This window comes from Callospermophilus lateralis, chromosome 11 (assembly GCF_048772815.1).
Source record: "Callospermophilus lateralis isolate mCalLat2 chromosome 11, mCalLat2.hap1, whole genome shotgun sequence".
Classification (NCBI taxonomy): Eukaryota; Metazoa; Chordata; class Mammalia; order Rodentia; family Sciuridae; genus Callospermophilus; species Callospermophilus lateralis.
Genome location: NC_135315.1, coordinates 11,059,039 through 11,082,537, shown reverse-complemented (window position 1 = coordinate 11,082,537; position 23,499 = coordinate 11,059,039). Strand labels below are relative to the sequence as shown.

At 38.0% G+C, this 23,499-nt stretch overlaps 1 protein-coding gene across 3 annotated transcripts in view; it reads right to left on the bottom strand.

Moving 5' to 3' along the window:
- LOC143410339 (ATP-binding cassette sub-family A member 9-like) overlaps positions 1 to 23,499 on the bottom strand; it is a 73,894-nt gene that overhangs the window by 8,653 nt on the left and 41,742 nt on the right. For all 3 annotated transcript variants that reach the window (XR_013092720.2, XR_013092719.2, XM_076871146.2), the window contains exons 22-38: positions 22,957 to 23,094; positions 21,700 to 21,807; positions 17,545 to 17,718; positions 17,247 to 17,360; positions 12,369 to 12,488; positions 11,160 to 11,228; positions 10,644 to 10,735; positions 9,954 to 10,074; positions 9,101 to 9,218; positions 8,223 to 8,314; positions 5,666 to 5,826; positions 4,838 to 4,913; positions 4,670 to 4,764; positions 3,487 to 3,606; positions 3,158 to 3,298; positions 2,191 to 2,270; positions 3 to 58 (exon numbers count right to left, since the gene is read on the bottom strand). Coding sequence is in view for 1 of the 3 variants with exons in the window: in XM_076871146.2 (XP_076727261.1) it covers positions 3 to 58; positions 2,191 to 2,270; positions 3,158 to 3,298; positions 3,487 to 3,606; positions 4,670 to 4,764; positions 4,838 to 4,913; positions 5,666 to 5,826; positions 8,223 to 8,314; positions 9,101 to 9,218; positions 9,954 to 10,074; positions 10,644 to 10,735; positions 11,160 to 11,228; positions 12,369 to 12,488; positions 17,247 to 17,360; positions 17,545 to 17,718; positions 21,700 to 21,807; positions 22,957 to 23,094 (1,875 nt within the window). In the remaining 2 variants the exon portion in view is untranslated. The remainder of the gene's footprint in view (positions 1 to 2; positions 59 to 2,190; positions 2,271 to 3,157; positions 3,299 to 3,486; positions 3,607 to 4,669; positions 4,765 to 4,837; positions 4,914 to 5,665; positions 5,827 to 8,222; positions 8,315 to 9,100; positions 9,219 to 9,953; positions 10,075 to 10,643; positions 10,736 to 11,159; positions 11,229 to 12,368; positions 12,489 to 17,246; positions 17,361 to 17,544; positions 17,719 to 21,699; positions 21,808 to 22,956; positions 23,095 to 23,499) is intronic.

Below are 23,499 nucleotides of genomic sequence, written 5' to 3'. Positions count from 1 at the left end.
ACCTGCTCCAGGGTGGACTGCGAGAGGCTGTACTCCTCCAGGTCGAAGCTCTGTTTGACTGTGGAAGGATGAACATATATTATAGGTTCATGTATTTTTTATTTAGGGAATTTTATTGAGTCATGTCCCCAAAGCACATACAAGTAGATCTTAAATATAAAATAGAAGGTAATAAATATTCTTGGGTTGAGTATGAAAAAGCATATGCACCATACGCTCATATAATAGGAAGGAAATACTGTCCCATTTTCACAGAGGTTTGTGGCAGAGTCACCCCAAGAATGGAAGACAATATAAAAAGTTCCAGAATACCCATGCTAGCCAAAACACAGTTCCCTCTATGCTGAAAAACTTCCATGGGCCCCTCTCTATCTCCCCTCATTCTTCTCTGCCTTAACGTCACAGGCTGACATTAAGAGATGTCTCCCAGTGGGTCCTAGCAGAGGAAAGACCAGCCAGAGGGAGGGAGGGGAGGTCATAGTATTTATGCTTTCACTCCCTCCCTGACACTAAGTGTGTCCCTTGATGGAAAGTTACTGTCTCTCCAAGGTGGTAAATTCCACCTGACCCTGACTCTACTCCCGGATTCTATTCCCCGCCCCGCCCCCCTCTGTGGACCTAAGTCTGGTTTTGCCGTTTCTTGCTATTACACTCCTTTACAGGAGCCCCTCCCTGGTGTTAGAGTTACAGCTCTGATGATCCAATCAAGCTTTGCTCCATATTATCCCTTCCCTCTTCCCTTTCACTCTACTCTGGAGAGGGCCCAAACTTCAGCTTATGAATCAAGAACAGAGTAAGAAGAGAGAGAAGAGGGACTATCCCATCTTCCCAGCTGTAGATCTCCAAATCGGAGGCAAGCCTGACTAGGGAGAAGCACACCACCCTAGAGTTTGGTTGGAGTTTGCATTACTCAAATGTGATCTGGTGGTTAGGAAGAATGAATCTAAGAAGAATTGTCACAGGGCATGCATTTTCCTGCATGGTACCCAGCCTAGCTCACTCGATAAATGTGTTGCAGCTGAGAGTGCAATGATGCCTATTGATACCTGGATTTAAAAAAAGTGCTGGCTTATGTCTCCACATTTTGCACTTTGTGTCATCTTCACACAATAGGATAGGACTGTGATTTAAAAAAAAAAAAGATGTGTGTTTTCCCACATAAAAATCTTAGTCTCAGCAAGTTAAGCACAATGGAAGGAATTTGGGGTAGGAGAGAATATTTTTTTTAAAGCAAAAACGTTAGAAATCTCTTCAACAATAAGCTGTATCGTATTCTTGGGAGACAGCCTTCCTGGAACATCAGTCTTTCTGCTACTGATCCATTATAAATGTTTCCTGTTGATCGGAGACCACTGTGGGAATCCTTCCCACAAGAATGACGTAAGACTGACCCGTAAGCCAAAGTGGTCAGTATAAAATATAGAGCATAGAGACAGGGTAAACAAAGGATGAGAAAAAGAAGACCTTATTGGGTAATTATAATGCTGTCTCTAGGAGAAGTCCCTTTTTAAAAGCTGGAAAGCCTGAGGCCTCTCATAAAGTCAGGAAGCAAGCCAGAAAGCACAGCTCAAGAGGAGGCCTGGGCAGAGTTCATAGCTCATCAGGTTTCTTACACTAACATGGTGAAAAACAAGCCCGGGTTAGATCAGTGTGGTATGCAAGACCAAAAACCAGGGATCCCCAAAAAGAGTCATGGATTAGCCCACCTGAGCAAAGAGAGGAAACTTCTTATCACTTTCTAATGCTATCTAAAAATACTCAAGATAAAAAAAACCCAAATTGATATGTTTCTGCTTGTATAAATCTGTGGATATTGCAGCTCTGAATGTCAATGATCTCTTTCCCCCAGAGCCTTGTTCACTGGTGGCAAGGTTTCTGGAATTGAGCCCTGATGACATGTTTGTTAGATCATTCTTTCTCATAGGGACTTCCCTAGGCAATGTGGATGCTCAGCAGTTCTCTGGCTTCAACCCTCTAGATGCCAGTTGCACCCTGCCATCTTCCTGCTACTCATAAGAACCAAAAGCAACCCCAGATGTTGCCAAATCACCCCCCTGCTGAGAACCACTGTATTAAGATATGCATGATTTATTTAGCATGTAATATCACAATTCTTAATGCATATTTTTTTTTATTTCTGGTTTGGCTTTTTTCTGTTTCTCAGAGTCTCATCTCTACACAGACACTTGCCTATCTCCAATTTGAAGAAAGCCTGGGACAAAGGTTGCACGTCCTCAACAGGCAACTTATAGACCAGGAGGGAGGAGAACCTGCAAAGACAAGATAGTGACGCTGAGCGCAAGTTTTCAAGGGCAGGATTTCTAATGGGTACATGTCTGAAAAGGAGCAACAATTTTGTCCACATTTTGTTTAAATACACACAGTGTATATGGTCTTGGAGACAACCTGAGGATAAATTCTCTTTGACCAATGAAAAGTTAATCTACTAAGAGGAAATTGGGAGGCACAGGGAGAGATGCACAGCATCTATGCCTCGATCAGGGAGAAGCAAGATTACTTTTCCTGGTTCTTAGTGAAAAGAGAAGAGCATTTAAATAAAAAGCACCAGGTTCAACTCCAGTGTCCACCACTAGCTATAATTATTACCTAACCTACCTGAGCCTCAAGTACCATTACTAATAATAACACAAAAGCTAAAAGACACCATTCACTGAGCTTCCAGTGAGGCCCCAAACTGAACCATGGGATTTATGCAGGGCATCTCCTTTAATAGAGGATTATTTTAGTTTCTAGAAAGGGCTGTGGAAATGACCTAAGTAAATGTATACATCAGTAGCTGGCGCAGTATAGAGGTCTCACAAATGCTAATTCCGTTGCAAGATTCTACCTCTAAATCAGCACTTTGTTGTCTTGTTTTTCCTCCTCTAGTAGCCTTGGAATAGGAGCCTTTCTGTAATTAACATACAATTATTGTATAGTTACAAAAATAAAAGAATGACATAGCGAGGCCCTGAGCAACTTAGCAAGACCCTGTCTCAAAATAAAAACTAAAAATGGGCTGGGGCTGTGGCTCAGTGGTTAAGCACCTCAGGTTCAATCCCTTGTATGGAAAAAAAAACAAACAAACAATAAAGCTTCTATTTCTCATAACTCTTTAAAGAAAGGCCAAGATAAAACAAACAACACCTGTGTCTACCTTTCCTGCCTTGCAGCCTGGGGGAAGAGCTTCAGGATCTCAGCATGGAGGGACTCCACATGCTCAGGGGTCTTCACCTTCATCTCCAGCAAGTAATCTTTGCCAAATTTGCTTTTTAGATGTTGAATGGAACCGATACACCTGGAGGTAGGGGAGGATGACGTCAAGCAAGGTAAGGGAGGAATCTACTGCTGATGCTATTTTGCCTCTTGAGCCTGGGGAGGGCCACACAGGGCTGGGAGCAGATGCACCAGCTCCTCACATTGGCAATGACTTTCTACCAGAGTGTGCCACTGGGGGGCCAAGTGTGGGCCTAGGAGGGTACTCACCTCAGCCTTCCGGACACCATGATGGCCACTCGGTCACACACGGCCTCTGCCTCTGCCATGTAATGGGTGGTCAGGAGGGCACCCCTCTCTGAGTTTCTAAAGGTGGCCCGGATGGCCTGCCTAAAATTAGGTCAAGGGAAAGTGATATCTTAAGCAAATGCTCAAGGTATTGTGGAATTTTTTTTTTTTAATTTCTATTGGGACACGTAGTGAACATTGAAACATGAAGTGAATTCAGCCTAGACCCAAACCAGGATTCATGAAAGGATGAAAAGCATGTAAATAACCAATCTATTGATTAGAGCTTATAATTTAGAATGTGGCTTAGACAGAACATAGAGGAGGATATTGGGTAAAACGTTGTTTGGAAAAATGCTGAATTTCAGGTGTATTTATGAGAGTAGAGGGAAGAAAGACAAAAAGGGGGAACTTACTATGAAATATGTATCACAATATATGCTGTAAAGGGACAAAATGACAGACTTCAGAGATTTCCAAAAAACAATTACAGAACGTATTGAGGATCTGGAATGTTTCTTTTATCCTCCTTTAAGAATTGTGTTTTGGTTATGATGAAGAAAGATTGTGGGCTGGGTTTGTGGCTGAGTCGTAGAGCACTTGCCTAGCATGACGTGAGGCACTGGGTTCAATTCTCAGCACCTCATATAAATAAAAAATAAATAAAATTAAAGGTCCATTGCCAACAAAAAATAATAAATAAATACATAAAGGATCAATTCAATTAAGTATGCATTGTGCATACCCAGAAGACTTAAGAAAAAAATAAAATTCTTAGAGTAGGCATTGGTTTAGGGAATTGGTTTGGGGCATTGGACACTTATATTTACAGCATGTATTTTGATTATTACATATTTAATAGTAAGTTCTCCCTTTTTGTCCTTCTTCCCTCTGCCTTCTCATATATACTCCTGAAAGCCAGCATTTTCCCAAACAACTCTTTACCAAATATCATCCTCTATGTTCTGTCTAAACCACATTCTAAATTATATAAACAAATGCATCTTTTTCTCCTTAATAAAACTGGTAATTGCAATATGAAATCAGGTATTTTTTCCCTTCATTTTGCTTCTCCTGACAATAGACTTTCTAAGAGAACTACTTTGAAGGTCAGTTGTTACAGGATCCGTAAATCCACATGGAGTTGCTCATGATCATGCCTTACCACATGTGTTGCTGCCCCTCAGGGTCCATCCCAGTAGATGGCTCATCCAGAAGCACCACTGATGGGTTCCCCAGGATGCTCAGCAGAAAGCACAGCTGGAACAAGAGGGAGAGCCCATCCGGCACTGGTCGGCAGGGTGCACAGACCTCCCCCAAGCCCTTCTCATACCTTTCTCTTTATTCCCTCTGACAAGGTATTCACAGGACCCTTTAGCTGGTCCTGCAGCTTGAAGGCATCCACCAACCTGAAGGAGACACAATCTTTATTACCCACGAACAATGGGAAACCAGAACAAGCAAATCAGAACAAACACTGTAGTAGAGAAATTTGTAGTTGAGAAATTTTTAAAATTTCTCTATTATAGTCATCAGAGTGGTAATAGCTTTGAAATCTCCTGGGATATTGCTATGGCATAGATATAATTTGTCCCCAAATGGTTAATATGGTGGAAGTTTGGTTTCTAATGTGGTGATGTTAAGAGGCAGTGTGGATCTTTAAGAGGTGGGGCTTAGTGGCCTGTCTTTAGGTCATTTAGGGGCATGGCCTCACAAGGAATTTTGGAATCCCCAGCTCCCTCTGTCAGGTCATGTGACCTCTCCATCTTATACACATCCCTGCCATGTCATCTGCTGTTGGGCCCTTACCAGAGGCCAAACCCATGGGATTGCTCAATACCAGACTCCCAGCCTCTAAAACTGTGAGCTACTTTCTTCAAAAGTAGCTGGCCTCAGGTATTTTATGATAGTAGCACAAAATTGACTAATACTATTTGAGTCGTTCATAGTTGTTACACTTATATTTTCAATGACTTCTTTTTATATTAGCAATAATTAGTAAACTTTCTCTCTCCAGGTTCATCGGGTGAGAAAATAATAGAGAACTGGGTTCTAGATGCCCAAGTCTTCTCCTATGAGCAAGGGATCAGTAGCTAGAAAGTGCCTCCTCTGATTTGTCTACCCCTCCCCCGTAGACAAATGGGTGTGGCTCCCCACATACTGTGTAATGATGGCAGAGGCGTCCCTTTTCTTCAGCCCCTTCACAGCGGCATACACCTCCAGGTGTTCCCTCACTGTCAGGCCGGGCCACAGCACATTCTCCTGAGGACAGTACCCCAGGAACCCAGGAACGTCCCTTCCACAGCTTCCTTTCAAAATCACCTATACAAAAAAGTTCATTCTTAAAGATTATTCAAAATTGTGTGTATTTGTCACATGAGTGTGTACTCCAGTGGCCTTCTCTTCACATACATGGGCTCCAAGAGTAAATATGTAATCACTTCAGAGAAAAAAAAGGTGATAAAACACTACCCCGGCTCCAGGGAGACCAAACCCAAATGCAGCAGGGGCCTACTTCATGCTTTGAAACATCACTTGTTTCAAGTTTGAGAAATCCTGAGCTAAGTAATAAGTGAAAAAACTTCACATTGTCTCCTCCATAGGAACCAATAAGCCCATGAGAGCATTTCTTATTCTTCTGAGCCAGGCAATAATAGCTAATGTGAACTCAGTGCTTGCTATGGGCCAAATCTAAGCATTTCATATATTTTGAACTATGTTATCCTTACAGAAACTCTAGATATGTTATGTGTTGGTCTCATCATTTCTGTTTTACATATGAGAAAACCAACATGTACATGGATTTGCACAAGGTCACAGAAGGTAAACCTGGAACTAGATCTATCTTCAGAATCCAAGCCCTTGAACTTGTTGCTATATTATCTCTCCCCAGTACAAAAGAGGAGAAAATAAAGTAGCTTTTCCTCATAGAACTTTTGTTCTAGAGAAAGAAACAAAAAAATTAAGATGTAAACATGTAAGTGACTAATTAAAGATTCTGCTTCACGATTTCAAGGAAATAAATGTGTTTAAAAAGACTATGAAGGTTTTAATTTTACAAATAATGCAGGCCTTTTGGAAAGGTAGATTTTATAGCGACCAGAAGGAGATATCCAAGCAGATGAAGAGCAAAGGGCAGGGTACCCCAGCTCCAGGGAGACCAAACCCAAATGCATCAAGGGCCTGATTCATGCTTTGACCATGACCCTTGCTGTTCCATCATTGGTTTATTTTAAAACTGATGTTTTTAGTTGTTGTTTTTTTTTAAATTTCTTTCTCTTCTTCCCATCTCCCTCCCTAACCATGGGGAAAGTAAGAGTAATCTTCCTTCCATCCTAGGCCAAATTACCTGTCCTTGAGGTCACACACCAGGAATGAAGGAATCCAGACTTTAGGACAGGCACCAGAAGATTTAAGAAACAGCTATTGCTCAAGGTTACAAGAGAATTCTGACCCCTGACTGGGCACAGCCTGGGTATTGACTTTGAATCACCTGTTTAAAAGCCCTCTGTTCCCTGATGTTCAGAACCCTAGCCTCTTGGGACAGGAGTCCCCAGTGTTTCTCCTTTGCTAACAAAACAACAAAAATTTTCCTCCAAACTTTGTCCTCATTATTGGATTGGAATTGGGACAAAGAAAGATCTTTCAGTAACATAAAGATCCTACAATAAGAAGGTGAATGAGGGTCAATCTAACAAAGGGAAAAGGTTGTGAAAGACAGTGACAAGGAGCCCAAGTCTTGTGGAGCCTTTTACAGCCACTGTAAAGATTTTGGGTCAATTCCAAGTGGGAGATTGTAACAGAGAGAGAGTGACATGACCTCACCCTGCTTTAGCTGGGTGAGGCAAGAGTGGAAAGGGAAAGACATCCATCATGTCACCACCCCAGGCAAAATTCCTTTGTCAACACTCCCTCTGACTTTAACCTCCTGTCAAAGGCCAATAGTATTTTCCCACCAAAGTGGTAGTCCTTTGTCTGTCCATCATTTGGCCTCGACAAGTGGAATAGTATATTACTCAGGTTTTTGCTTTGGAGTTTAGACAATTATTATTATTTTTTCTTACCTCTGATTATTATTGTTGTAATAAATTCTAGGTCTTTTGCCAATAACCTGTTATCTTTGAGAACTTCATTGTACCTACAGTAATACCTCCTGCTGCTCAGCTTCCCACATCTTTACATCTGTTGGGTCAGGATGTGTCACAATAAGAAAGTTTCTGTCAAAGAGACCCTCTGTAAATACCTATGATGTTCTCCTTGCTGATGGACTTTTATTATTACACAGTCTCACACATCCATAATTACAGCGCGTAACTAGAGAAGAATTATGAAACATGAAGATTTGCAACTGCAGTCACATTAGCAGGACTTGTCATTATTCTGACTGTGGTTTCTGATTCGATGCTCCATGAGACAGTTCAACTGAACAAGTTCTTAGGACAGACAGGTCAACAAAGTTAAGGTCTCTGATCTCAAGACACCTATGTTTCCATTAATGTTTTACTCAATAAAGGGCACAGTATAGATAACATCAACCTTTTTTGACAACTATTTTTTGAATCAGAGAGTGGATTTTTAAATTAACCCTTTTCATCTGATGCATAAATCCCACTAACTTATTAAGGGTCATCTGTGCATTTTTAAGATTGTGGTCATATTCATTGTAAAGCATTGTTCTGGGCGGCGTTAGTGACCATCTCTCTGTGTGTTTTACTGACCTGCCCTGCAGTTGGTTTTGTGTCTCCAGTTATCATCTTAATGGTAGTACTTTTCCCAGCTCCATTGTGTCCTAGCAGCCCTATAACTTCACCTGAAAGAAATAGGTATACTCAGAATATGCAATCATTACAAGAATAAAAGCAAATATCACTGGCAAGCACTATGTGAAGCACTATGTGAAATGTGCTATGTACATTATTTCACTTATTCTTCACAAACATGCATCCCTGATGTTATTACTAGCCTCATTTTACAGAGGAGGAAGCTGAGGCTTAAAGAACATAAATATCTTGCATAAGGTCATGCAGTTTGTAAGAGGCTGAGCTGGAATTTGAAACACATTTTTATTTTAGGTTGGTTGCATTCAATAAACATTTTCCATAACATGCGCTATTTGTTAGACAAGAGGAATGTACTAGTATGCTTCAGTGGGTTCCGGTCATTGTGAAATTATTTCATTGTAAAATCTATATGGAGGCTGTGGGTGTAGCTCAGTGGTAGAGCACTTGCCTGCATATGCAAGGCCCTGGGTTCCATCCCCAGCATCAGAAAAATAAATAAATAGAAAAGGCATATTTGAAAATAAATCAGAATAAAATCTAGCCATGCATTTTAACAGAAACACTGTCTCTTATTCTGTCTGTCTGTGTCTCTCTTTTTTAATGGAGCAGACAAAACTGTCGTCCTAGGCAAGGAGAAAGCATGTCCTAACTCTACGGGAGGCTTGAGGCAGGAAGGGGCAGCCTTAGCCAATAGATGCCTTGGCTATATTTCTTGATCATCAAGAGCTGCCCCCAGATTCAACATCCATCCTGCCTTAGAAAGATCTAGTCTTCAGAGGTCCAAATCACACTCCAACAGAACCGTAGCTTCCAACCTTTTTTAACACAGAAAGAGACGTTTCTTGTGGCGATTTTTTTCTTCGGTCTGGAAAAGCAGTTTTTCTTTTTGCCTGCATATTCCTTCCGCAAACAGCTGGCAATGATGACTGGTTTCTGAAAAGACAGGCCAGTAGCCAAAGGGCATTATCCTCACCTTCAATCCAGAGAGTGCTCCATGCACCTTCCCACCTAGCCTTCCTCTCTATAAAACCATCCATCAAACCAGTCTTTCCCCTACAAGCTGCCATTTCAAGCAAACTCCCCCAAGGCTGACTTCCTGCAGGGGAAGAGCTTTTGCAATTCACAAAATCTTACTTAGGCTTTGCAATGCTTAGCTGTATTTATTAAAACTATCACCCTAGCCAGGAATGGTGATGCACACTTGTAATCCCAGCAGCTGGGGAGGCCAAAGCAGAAGGATCTCAAGTTCACAGCCAGTCTCAGCAATTTAGTGAGGCCCTGAGCAATTTAGAGAGAACTTTTCTCCAAAAAAATATAAAAAGAGGCTAGGGATGTGTCTCAGTTGTTAAGTGCCCTGGAGTTGTTCAATCCCTATTACCCCAAACAAAAAAAACTATCACCCTAAAAAATAAATTGACAAGTTCATATTTCTCTGTCCTCTGTGTATGTGTGTGTGTGTGTCTGTGTTTGTGTGTGCGTGTGTCTGTATCTGTGTTTCCTCTGCTCTCCTAGCTTTGTGAGCACCATGTACCTATTGAAGTGAAGTCATAAACTACACAAGTAAGGATGAAAGAATCTCACGTGCTTTTCAAAAATTAGGATTAGACAATTGCTCTCTTTATCGGACTGACAAAATCATCTGGTAAAGAATGGGTTTGTAGGTTCTACCTGGGGCAGATCCAGGATAGCCATAGCATTGGCTGTTCTTGTTCTTTCTATCTTAACATCTTCATCTTCTCCTTCAGGATCTTCTGGATTTGGTGAAACATCACCACTTCTTGGAGAAATTCTAAAATCAAAACAGCATGATAATGATGGGTTTCCAGTTGAAACTACGTGTGGCAAAAATACTGAACCCCCTCTATCCTACTATCAATTATTTGACTAGATTAATGAGGTGTGCACAGCACAATCTCTATTCTTCTCCTCTCTGCCACTTGCCTTTCAAGCAGCCTGGGTACCATCAATGAATCAAGTGATGCTACCCTTATCCTGCCTTTGTCTGCTCATTGGCAATGACTTTTTCATAAACAATAATATAGTATACATCCTCCAACTATGGGTTCTGAGGCAGGGCTGTAGGATAAAAGGAACCTAGAAACTGTGTGTCATCTTGTCACCCTCGACCCTACCACCAATGTTAGATTGGCTCGATTGGCCTTCTGTGTGGTAGTTCAGGTGTTCAAGGCACACTTGAGTCATGGTAAGACCTTCCCCATAGTTTCCTATTTGAAGATTTTCCAATTACTAGCTTCCATTTCATTTTCAAATATTCAACACAAGCCCTCACGTTTGTTACGACTATATCCTCAAACTCAGTAACATTCCATGAATTATAATAATTTGAATTTTCTCCACCTGAACACTGGGTCCTTTCTCATTGATTTCCGCCTGAAGTTCCTTTCCAGACATCCAAGAACAAAAAGGAAAATGAACCAATGGAGGTAAGGCTAGGGAAAGAGAAAGACAAGCAAAGGGAACTTCATCATAAAACAAGAATTTTCATTATTACAACTGACTGAAGAAGTTTGATCAGATATAAAATTAACATTCTCACAAGTTTGAAAGACAATCTGTTACTCAGAGAAAGCGTAACATAAATATAGTAAAAGGACATTGATGACAGGTACTACGGGTGCTGCTTAGAGTTTGGGCTTCACACTTGGCATGAGGTACTCATTGTAATGATGGTGGTTCAGATTGGAAAACGTGTGTTCGTGTGTTCGTGTGTGTGTGTGTGTGTGTGTGTGTGTGTATGTGTCTTCCATTGCCTAAAATGTCCAAACCTTTTTAAAGTTATGCAATTCAGAATCTCAAACCACACAAAGGTTGTGTCCCCCGTGTTAGACAGTTGAGAAGGAAATGTCTTCTTACTATTAGCAAAGCCAGAAATAGCACGGGAGAATCTGAAGCTTCTGAGGAATCCACAGAATCAAAGGAAATCTGTAAAACAAAGAGACAGAATATCTAAATGAACCTTCCATCATTCATGAATTTCCTTCCTCTTAAGATAAAGTAAAGTCTCTTAAATGACCTTGCCACCATCCTACCTGATTCTCCCTGTGCATCAAGGAAAAGTCATTTTGGGGTACTGGGGATTGAACTCAGGGGCACTGAGCCACATCTCCAGCCTTATTTTGTATTTAGAGACAGGGTCTCACTGAGTTGCTTAGTGCCTCACTTTTGCTGAGACTGGCTTTGAACTTGTGATCCTCTTGCCTCAGCCTCCTGAGCTACTGGGATGACAGGTGTGTGACACGGCACCCAGCAGGAAAAATCATCTTCTGATTATAGTGGTTCTCCTTCTCCCAAGATGTCTTACAGGCTGCTAGCCTGTGCCTGCCTGTAGGCTGAGGTGCTTTTACATGTAACACTGGGAGGTACTTGTGAGACCCACTGAAGCCACCTGCACAGCCGTCTAAAGACAAATTCCCTCTCCAACTTTATCTGGCTTTCTCTTGTCATTTGTCCTTTTTTTGCGCTCTTGCTCCAAGAACTCTGGAATCCTGATACTGCTCTTGTCCTCCTATATCCAATTTTGAGGACAGAATTCTTCACCTTGAGCTTCACATGTACACCAAGTGCATTTTCCCAACATCCCCAATTCTTTAGTGAGTAAAAAACCAAACAAATGAAGAAAACAAAAGGTCAATATTTTTTCTTGAACTGTATTTACCAAGGCTTTTTTCCCGAGTAATTTTAAGCCCTGTGCAGTAAATTTCTAACCATCTCTGCCTTCCTCCCTCTAGAGAAAATTACTTTTTCTTCAATCATCTGACTTGCCACCACCCTGATGACATTTCAAATGATCTTGCTCTCCCTAAGTGCTCAGTTGCCCACTCTCCATAATTAGACCCATCCAAAATGAGTTTTAGCCTCTCTACCATCCAATTTTACTTTTTCAGCCTCCTTACTCTAGGGTTCTAACTATGAAACTTGGATCTGATGAACCTCCAACCCATTGACCACTTTTCCCCAGTGTCTATAACCTCCCTCCAGTCCTTTTTTGTTTCCTAGTTTAGAATCCAGGGCCCATTGCTTAAGGCCTAAAGATGATCCTAGCACATGACTGGAAATACTTACCTCAGAATAAATTAGCAGAGAGCCAATCATAGTGAAGGGTGGCACTAATATGGTGGAGAAAAGTAGCCCTAGGAACGCGTATTCATTGAGATCATTAGCAACTATGGAGAAGACAGTGACCTAAAATAAAAGCACAAGGTAGCATCACTAAAACTTAATTACCTGAATTATAGGATGTTTTCAAAGAGGTTAGACATGTAGCTCATTATAGCTTTCTATGTCCATCTCACTCCCAAGACAGTATTTTTCATTATGCTCTTTTTTTGTGTGTGTGTGATATAAGATTAGGTGACAAATCTATTAGACTGAGTGTGAAATTTTCAGTAGATAAAACAATGCTTCTCAAACTCAATGAGCATACAAGTCAGCTGTGGTTCTTGCTAAAATTCAGATTTTGATAAAGGAGTTAGTTATTATATATTAACTGCATTTTTACTTATTTATTTTTCATTTCAAAATAAGTCATTGATGTCTTTTTAGGTTTAAGCATACCAGATATTAATTTTCATAGTGGCATAATATTTCTTTGAATAGATGTACAAGAGTTCACAATTTTGTCTTTGGAAAACATGCTGTTTTCAACTTTTCTGGTCCTAATAATTAGTGATGGTCTGCGTAAATTCTTCTGTATGGACACTTTTAGTCTTGAAGGAGAGATTCCAAAAAGTATGACTGTATATCAAAATTGAAGTGCATTTAAACATTTCAACAACTACTAAAAATATTTTTCAAAAAGATCCTGACAATCTGTTCCCCAAAAGCCATGATCCAGTGCATATCATGTCACACCTCACTCACACAGGATGCTACAATTAACTATTGCAGGTGTTCTTGTCCTAGTGCTGATATAGATGAATAATTTATAATTTTACCATTTGATATGATATGAGCCCTGGTTTTATTAATCTGCCCCTCTTGTTTTTACATTTTCTTTTCACTGAGCATTTTTAGAAATCATGTGATGTTTTCTTAACTCATGTTTTCCTTTTTATTTTGATGGTTACTGGTAGTGAATTATCATTGCATTCTGAAAACAGTCATACTTGGCTGTTTTATTACTTTTTTAAATTTACTTCTAGGTTTGTTTGTTATCTTTTTACTTAAACAGCTGTCTTTTCTTTTTTCCCAGAGATTTTATCAACGTTTTCCTTTTTTATATTATCTTTCTTAGGTTTATTTTATTAAAGCTATGCTTGTTTTATAAAATGAAAGGACTGTTCAACTTAATGAATTTTTCTAGTTAAATATTTCAACATGCTTTAATTATCCCTCCAAAAGTTATTTAATCATACGCATATTTAAATGAATCATTGGTCCTTGCCAGGGTTTTAACTCAATTTTTCTTTTCCCAAATTTTATATTTTGACATACCTTGGTTGGGTTCACTTTAACCCTCAATTGTTATATCTATTATATTACTGTTTATTCCTATGTAGTTTTTTCTCTTCTTTATTTAATAGGTTATTTTTATTCTGTTTTAACTACAGAAGAATTGAGAGGGAGGTGTAGAGATTTCCCAAATGCTTGGTACCCCCACGTATGTACCTCCTCCATTACCAACAGCTCCCACCTGGACAGACAACTGATGAATCTACACTGACACATCATTATAACCCAGAGTCAGTACTCTACATTGTGGTTCACTCTTGTATATTCTGTGGGTTTGGACAAATTTATAAATAACACATATCCACCACTATAGTATTATACAAAAATTTCACTGCCCTAAAAATCCTCCATGTTAGTTGTTTCAGATTGGCTTCTTTCACCTGGTGATATGCACTGAAGTTCCTTCATGTCTTTTCATGGCTTGACAGTCCATGTTTTTTTAGAGTTTTCTGGATGGACCACAGTGTATCCAGTCACCATCTTGGATGCCTTGGTTGCTTCCATATTTTGGCCACACTGAATAGTACTGCTATAACATCTATGTGCAGATTTTTGTGTGGTCTTCTTTTAAAAAGAATAGCTTATTAGAAGCTTCAATCCTTGAGTTCCTATTTGAATGTGTCAAATCTTTCCTAGAACTATAAATTGGGTAGATCTGATTTTGGAGAAGAGGAATATCCTTTACTTCCCATCAAAGATATGAAAACTGACAGAATTGTGGGAGGAAACTCTGGGGGTAGCTCAAATTTTTTATATTTCTTCTGGTTGGTTTCCTTTTATTTTTGAGGTGCCTTTACTTTGAAGATTCATATCTTAATGAGTATTCAATCATCCATATCAGTTCTTTCTTATGTTAGAGGGCATTTCCTTCTATTATAACTTCGTATATATAGATTTAATTATCTCATTAAAAGTTATGCATACATATACCTAACAAATTCATGACGTGAAAAACATAAATTATTTTTTTTGTTGTATTGGCTTTGTCTTTGTGTCTATTTTTCAGGGTTTTTTTGGTCATTGTTTTTGAATCATGGGGATTATCTCCGTCCCCATCTGTAATTAGATGTCAGCCTTTTTCAGAATTCACTCACAGTTCTGTAATTGTACTGATGTTTGGTCCAGATCTTTATATAGTATTTATGATTTCTTCTGAATACCCTTTCTTTCGCCACCAACATCTACTTATCTTTCCCTCTGAGCAATAATGTAATGAAGGGTGTTGCTTTCTCTCCACATCTTTGAAGCCTGGGGGCATGGATGGATGCAATGTGCTCAGGTTGGGCCTTGCACAGCTTTTGTACTTTCTTCTGTGAGTCATGTCCATGTTTGGCATCAGTTTTCATTTACCAGTAGGCAGTGCATCTCATTCTCAGAGAGTGGGCACACTCTTAGACTTTGGACATTACCCCAATTCAGTTCAGAGCCTATAAATTAGCAAGTCCCAACATTCACTTTCCTCAAGATAAGGAGTTCTTCTCCTAAGGGTTATTATTATTATTATTATTATTATTATTATTATTATTATTTGCCTTTGCTTGGGTTCTCAATTCAGCAGTATCTCTAATTCATTAATTAGAGACACCTTCCAGTATCTTATCAGCTAACTTGCCCTCATTGGAATTGTTTGTAGAGGATGGAGGTGGGGTTAATCATTCTAAGTCAGTGGTTCCTTTCCTTGGCCATCACATTTCTACCCCAGTTTTATTTATGTGTTTCTACTAACAAAGATATCCTTGTCTGTTTATCTAATCAATTTCAACTTGTGTTGTGTTTAAGTCTCTATATAATGGCTCATTTTTTTTTTTGCCACCAGATCTTTCTGTTCTGAAACAAGTGATCTAAATTATACTTCTGTCTTTAGAGATAATTGTTATGTACTTTGCCATTCTTTATTATTTGCTAAACAAAATATGAGTCTATTATCTTCTTCATGGGTTTTACCATTTTGTAAATATGTTCATTTTTTTCTTATTTAATACTTTTGATATTGAATTCTACTGTATCTATTACTTGTATATCTATCTCTAAGTTCTTCTATTAAAAAATAAATGCCTGTTTAGTCATCGCCCATGACTGGGTATTTTGTGAGCAATATATAGCTAGCTGTATGTTATTTTTTTAACCCAATCTAGAAATCACTCTCTTTTTTTCTTATTCTAAAATTTGTATTTACTCATTGTATTTCATTTTTGGCTTCTTCCAAATATTGACAAATATGTGATGATGTGAAGTATCCCACACATCATTCCCTGCACTTTCCATACCCTCCTGATAATACAACCATTTCAAAAAGATGTTTGTCCAGGTCTAGTAAAATTGAACATGTAAATGCAGATCTAATAATTCCACTACTAGGTTTATATTTCAAAATAAACATACATGAATACATGAGAACAAAAACACATATATGAAAATTAATGGCAGTGTTAGTTTTAACAGTACAAAACAGTTCTAACAGTACTTGAATGTACAGCAACAATGCATAAATGAGTTGAAGCATAAGCATCATGAATATAACAGCATGGGAAGAAATGAACTATTATGATAATTTTCAGCAAGTCAATTCTAAAAGACACTGTGGTTTAAGAGCAAATACTTAGTGCATTCTACATGATTCCATTTTTATTAAGTTCAGAAACAGGCTAACGTATGAATTTAAAACTATGAATAATGATTTTTTTTAAATAAAGAAAAAATTTAGAATGGGGGATGAGGTCTTCTAGGGTCCTAGTAATGTTTTATTTCTCGATGTGTCTGGTGGTTTTATGGCAGTGCTTACTTTAAATATTTTTGTGTGCTTAAAATATGTGTGCTTTTCTGAATGTAAGATACACTCTTCAATGAAAAATTATTTTTAAAAGACCACGTTGGTTAATATGTGGAGAATAATGCACAGGAAGCAAGAGTAGAAACAGAGCGGTTCCAGGCTGGTTGCAGTACTCCAGATGAGACATGAGGAAAGCTTAGACAACGGATGTAGTGGGAAGGATGGCGCCCACTGAACAGACTGGGCAACGTGCATGTGGATGGGATGCAGGAAGAGACAGAGAGGAAATAAAGATTATTCCTGAATTTTGATATGAGCAATTTGTTGGGTGGATGGATTTTTTTTTTTTTTTAGCAATAACGTAACCTATTAAAAGGCAATGAAAAATAGGCTTGAGGAGACGATTATATTTCAGATCAGGATCATTGAATCTCCTTACAAATATTCAGTGACATCAACTGAACTGTTAGGGGTGAGAAATCTTGCTCAGGGGAGTCTCTAGCTCTGGAAACACGTTGGGGTGGGTCATCATTCACAGATGGTCTGTATACTCACATGCAGCACATTCTATATATATCCGATTATCTTAGAGCAGTTAGAATTTCATAGACAGCAATATTTATCTGCCATTCTAGTTAGTACGAAGATTAAAATGTATACTCCTGGATTTATGTAAAGATGGTTAAAAGTCAAGCAATTAACAGTATTTGCATACTTACGATTAAGAAGAAAAATGACCAAAGCCCGCTATTTTTTCTGCCATTGCGAAAAATGAATGAGATCACATATGTCAAGAAAACAAGAGATGAGACATATCCAATACTGCACAGGACCTGAAAATGGAAATATTTAGGTTGGGAAAGGTAAATACTATTTAGAAAAATAATCGTATGTATCTGTCAACTTTCCAAAACTATAGCTTAGATAATTTGAAGTTCTTTGGTTTAAAATCAATAATGTTAGTGCATTTATAAGATATAGTCTAACAAAAACTATTTCTTAACTTTTGCTACTTACTTGAATTGATAGGTTTTGAATTATAATTATAATCTCCTCTGGGCTAAATACATAATCCATTATTTGCATTATAAGGAGAATCAAAATGTACAGGGGAATGTCCACCAGTGCCTGTCCAAACCAGTAAGCAGAAGGGTAGAGGCCGGAAATCCAGAGCTGGGAATGAACTTTTCTCTGGTAAAGAAACAGAAGAATCATCAACAGATACAGAAGAGTTGAGACTAGGTAAATTGTTTTTCTCTTTATTTTTTAAATTTGTTTTTACTAGTTATACATGACAATAGAATGTATTTTAATGGATTATACATATGTGGAATATAACTTCCCATTTTTGTGGTTGTACATGATGTGGAATTACATTGCTTGTGTATTCTTATATGCACATAGGAAAGTAATGTCCGATTCATTCTACTGTCTTTCCTGTTCCCATTCCCCCTCCCTTCCCTTCATTCCCCTTTGTCTAATCCAAAGTACTTCTATTCTTCCCTAGAGACTAGATAAATTATAAACATATAGTCACAAAGTAATTCATATTTGCTATATTATTTTGATAATTATTTTTCTGGTTTGCAAATGGCTCATGCTTCTATTATATAATTTATATAATACCACCAGCCACATTATGATTTCAGAGTCCAAAGGAAACAGGCACCAACACAAGAGGCTGACAATCCACCAAGAAGTGAGCCTTGCCTCAGTGAGAAGATGACTCTTCCTTTCTTTCCAAAGCTACTTTTTTCTTTGACATGAAGATTTGCAAATTGCACAAAGGTTCAACAGAAGTGGGTAAGATTGCCCATAAGATTCTTAAGATTTATTCTGAATATAAACAATGATTTATAATTGGCACTTTATTTGCAGCCTAAGAAATAGTCATCTAAGTAGTTAATTTCATTTAAAAAAGGCTCCTTAGGTTGGCATGATCAAGACTTCCTTTAAAACACTGTACTCCTGGTCCTTAAGTAAATCATATTTTTCATTATTACATTGTAAAAACTAGTGAGTGAATTTTGATACTGTGACCCATTTCCAGTCACATGGTTATAGTGATTCTTCATAACATGAGTCTTAAAAAAATGTCATTTGGGCTATTTAAAAAATAAACCATAAAAACGATTGAAACTTTAAATCTAAAATTGAGTCTGTATAGTGAAATTTATTAGGAAAAAATGGAACACAAGTAAATATTCTGTGCATCTGAAAGGAGGAGACAGGAAATCAAATGAGAGTTAGGGGATATTGTCGGAAAGCTGTTGTTTCCTATTCATTAATTTGTTTAATATATATTAATAGGGTTTGTACCATGTGGCTGGCTTTGTCTTGGTCATGAGGCTCTCGTGGAATTTAAGTTACAGGCAAAAGGGCAAAAAAGGCAATAAGCAAATTGGTATAGCAATAGCCACATAGCTAAAAATGTATAGATAAATGTATAGATAATACATAAATGTATAGATAAATGAGATAAAATATGGAGTAAAGTCAGAGAGGGTTCCCTTGTGAAGTGATATATGAGTGCCATCTGGACGATACATAGGGCTACCTAGTAACAGGTTGGAAGCACTTCAGGCAGAGAGAAGGCCTTGCAGTGGGCAAAGGTTGCCTTGGGCATGGCTGGAGCACAGTTAGCAAAGCAATAGTGGCATCAGGTTGGAATAGAAAGATCCACTTGGGTCCAAATCACCATGGCTGTACAGAAGGGCAAGGATTACATTGTTGCTCCTTAGTATAGTGAGAATCCACTGATGGGATTCCAGGCAGGAAATTAACTTACATCAGCTTGTGTTTCTAAGGAATTATTGTCACGCTGCACAGAAAATGGAGAAGGAGAAGAATATTATGATATGGAGGCAGTTGTATTTATGCCGAAGATAATGGTGGTCGTTTTGACTAGGGCTTCAAAGAGATGGAGAAAAACACAGATTCAGGATATTTTTTGAAAGTAAATATTATCAACTGGCTATGAAGGAAAGAGATTGGGGTTGGAGGGAGAGGTGTCAGTATCCTGAGGTTGTCCATTAAATTTTAAATAAATAAAATTTTGAGTATAAGTATGTCCCATGCAATATTGGGAACATATGTATAATAAGAAATTATTCATTTATTAAATTAATTATTACGTAATATTATTAATTATTAAATTATTAATTTATCTGATTTTGAAATTCAGCTGGGTAACTATAATTTTATTTTCTAAATCTGGCAACCCTAGCAGGAATAGCTCCTAGATTTCAGGCAAGAGTAAGAGAATTAAAAGTAACCCATTAATTACAGAGATGAGAAACAATAGAGGATTTAGAGAAAAATATTTCTGCTTCGATGATGGTTATTCCTAGTGAGGAGGAGACAGTTAACAAGTAAAGGAGAAAAGATTCAGAGAGCAACATATGCCATGCGCAGATTTTTTAAATGAGGTCATATGGAAGTGATGGGGTATCTATTTGAATAAGGAGGGATGGGGTTTCGCCAAAGTAATGTTTGTTTGGAGATCTGGGTGACAAGAAGTCAGCTATATGAACAACAAGGGGGAAAGATGGCGCTAGAAAGAATGGCCAAATGATATTGGCGTATTTAAGAACTGGAAGGAAGGATGGAATAGGCAGAGAAGGAGACTGCAATGAGGAAAGTGGAGAAATTATAGGAGAGAGGATGCAGGGCTCTGTCAGACATCATAAATAATTGGAATTTAATTCTTGCTTCCAAAAGAAGCTACAAGAAGTTGTTAAATAAAATAATGAGATGATGTTATTTAAACAAATGAATGCTCACTCTTGTTGTGTGAAAAGAATTGATTGCAAATGGGTAGCTACTGCAGTGGTCCAGGTAAGGAATGATGATGATTTAAACTAGGATAAACCATGGAGACAGAAGGAAATGGGTGGATTGAATACAACCATTTGTGAAATAGTACTTAAAGGATTCACTGATGGATTGGATAAGGAGCTCAAGGACAAAGAGAAACAAAGATTACTTCAAAATTTCATGCCAGAGTAATTATAAACAATCATCCCATTTGCTGAGACAGGAAGGTTAGGAGAAGAGCAGATCTGGTGAGGAAATGAAATTTTTTTTTACCCGTATTTGAAATATCAATTATTTATCTGTGTGAAAATATCAAGTTGGCTATTGTATACATGGAAGTTGAGAATTGTGGACATAACTAAAAAGAGCCCCAGGACTAAATCCTGAACATTTGAACATCAAGCGCTAACACTTAGGGGGAAGCCACTCTAGGCTAGGTATTCTTCTGAGTGACACATAGGAATTATTTCACCACATACAGAAACCTATTTCAAATAGATGCCAGGATTATGCATTTTATAAGTGATAAACTAAGGCAGAGAGTGACTAAGAAACTTTCAAAATCCACACTGCTTAATAATGGAAGAGTCAGGATTTAAACCCAGACTTAAGAAAAAAAAGGGGGGGGAGGTTAAGTAGGGGATGAGAAAGATGGACAAGACCAGTAGAAAGAAAATGGTGAATGAAGAGAAGGTAGAAGAGTATTCAGTGTTTCTTATGAAAGAAGTTGCTAAAGACGGGGACAGTTTAGGAGCAGAATAAATGAAGATTAAATGCAGGCCCATCAAAGGCTTCTCCAGAACAGTCACAAGTCTCGGTGCCAAGCACCAGGTGATGACACCAAGGGCTGGAGATGGGAAATGGCTCTTTCAGAGCCAATGAAAGTACCACAGAGAGGGAGAAAGACCATCATAGGCTTCTTGAATTTTTATATAAAAGCATCATAAAAAAATGACACTTAAAAGGCATAATCTTTTTTTGTTTTTTTAATAATGTCAAAGTGCTGTGGTGAGTCATAACTTTACCACCAAGTAGAAAGTGGAAACCACCATTAAGAGAGGGGAAATGATTAGGTCAGGAGGCAGCAGGCGTAAATAAAACCATAAGTGACAGAGTTGAAAGTTGTTATTCCCTGTGGGCTGGCGATATTTCCTAAACTGCTCTTCGTGAGGTCTTATGTTTAAGGAAAATAACATTTTCTTCATACTTGGACAACTGTTATTGAAATGGTTGATTATTCATTGTATCAAGAACATAGATTAGATGTACTACCTCTGGGTAAAGCTCTGGCCATAAAAGTCTAAGGGGATTCTCTAGACATTACAAGGACTGGAGGACTGTGTTGACTCCTCTTACTTTGTAGTCTCCGATGCTGCTCATCGCGATGTAAGGAATGAAACATGCGACCACTGGTAACCAGAAGAAGGAGCCGCTCAGGTACTGGTACTCGGAAGTCATCTGCTCCTGAAATCATGCAGATCAGGGTGACCAATAGCAACCGGACATCCAGTTCCTATGTGCAGTCTTAACTCCATCAGTAAATAAGTGAATGAACACTTCCAAAGCTCCTCTTTGCAACTTCTCATTCACATCCATTTCTAGCCCTGTGTTGTAGTAATTTGGACATTTTGAACATGTTTCCTGATGTACTTTTGAAGAAGCAAGCTCAACCAGATGGTATGAATTAGATAAGGTCCCACAGTTACTAACTTGTAAAACAGGCATGAAACCCCTTGCTCACTGACGCACGATTACAGTGTTACTAACATTGATATATACCAATAAGGCTGAGGTTTTAGCAGAAAACAGAGATTGGGGACCATCAATGAAGGGGATATTTTGCTACTTTCAGAAATTGGTGTTAAATCTGTTCAATTCAACATTTACAATGAGTCATTCCCCTGGTTCAGCATAATGCAGAAATAGTAAATCCGAATGCCTCTGTGGACCTGGCAGCAATAAACAAGTACATGAATGTCAGAAAAGTAATGGAACTTGGAGAAAGATAGTCCACACACGTGTTTAAATAATTGAGGCTTGTTTATATGTACATTGCACTATTATGTGTATGTTTAAAACTTTACATAATAAAAAGTTTCCATTAAAAAAAAGGAAAGAAACAAAAACTGTTCCTATGAACCTTACCCTAACTCAGCTCATCCTCTAATCTAGCAAAGCTGTATGTTTTTTAGTGGAAACTTCCTTCCAAAGGAAAATAATGTTAACAGCAAAAATAAGAATAATTTATTAAGCACCTGTAATTTTCTACATTACACATTTTATCAATTGTTCTTAAAATGACTTGAATCAAGACATCAGTTGTTTTAACTATGTCCCACTGAATAGTGACAAGATCTAAGACCAAAAATCATAAATATCTTTTCCCAAATTAACTGTATTTTTATTGCTTCATTTACCAAAGTAATGAATAAGATTTTAATGTTTTATAATAATTACTAAACACTCTATTAACATATATATAATGATTTATATATAAAACAAACTTATTTAAGAATAGGTTCATAAAATCAACATGATGTTATTTCTGTATTTCAAGGACTTTTCCTGAAAACTTCTCATGGGTCAGCATCAGTGAGATAATATTATACTTACTTCATAAAATGTGCTTCTATCAGTCTGAATGCGCTCTGAAGAATTAAAGATTCCAAGTAGCCCATTGCTAATAATATCCATGAGGACAGGAAAGCAATTCAGCCTTTTGGTATTACATGCTATTGAAAATCTGTGATCCTAAAATATAATGAATATTCCTAAGTCTTCAAAGAGTAAATGCAAAATTAATTAGTTAATGTGGTAGTAAATAATGTAGCAAAGTTATAATAGGCAATGTAGTAAAGCCACAGCATGATTAATATCACCATCACCTATGTAACTTAAGTAATTCCTAATATATGTAAATGAATCCATGACTTTGGTTTCTACCCAGCTTAACATCAACCTTGTGGCTATTTATGCCTAAAATTGCACAAAAGAAAAAATACCTCAAATGGTTTTTAATGACACCGTAAAGCTTCAAAATGCAACTTCACTTGCTAGTGGCCAGAGATTTTATATTCAAAGGCAATTTATTTGTTTTACAAGTAATAATTATGTGGATACTTGGAAAGTGGGAGGCAGACAGGTAGCTGCATTGAA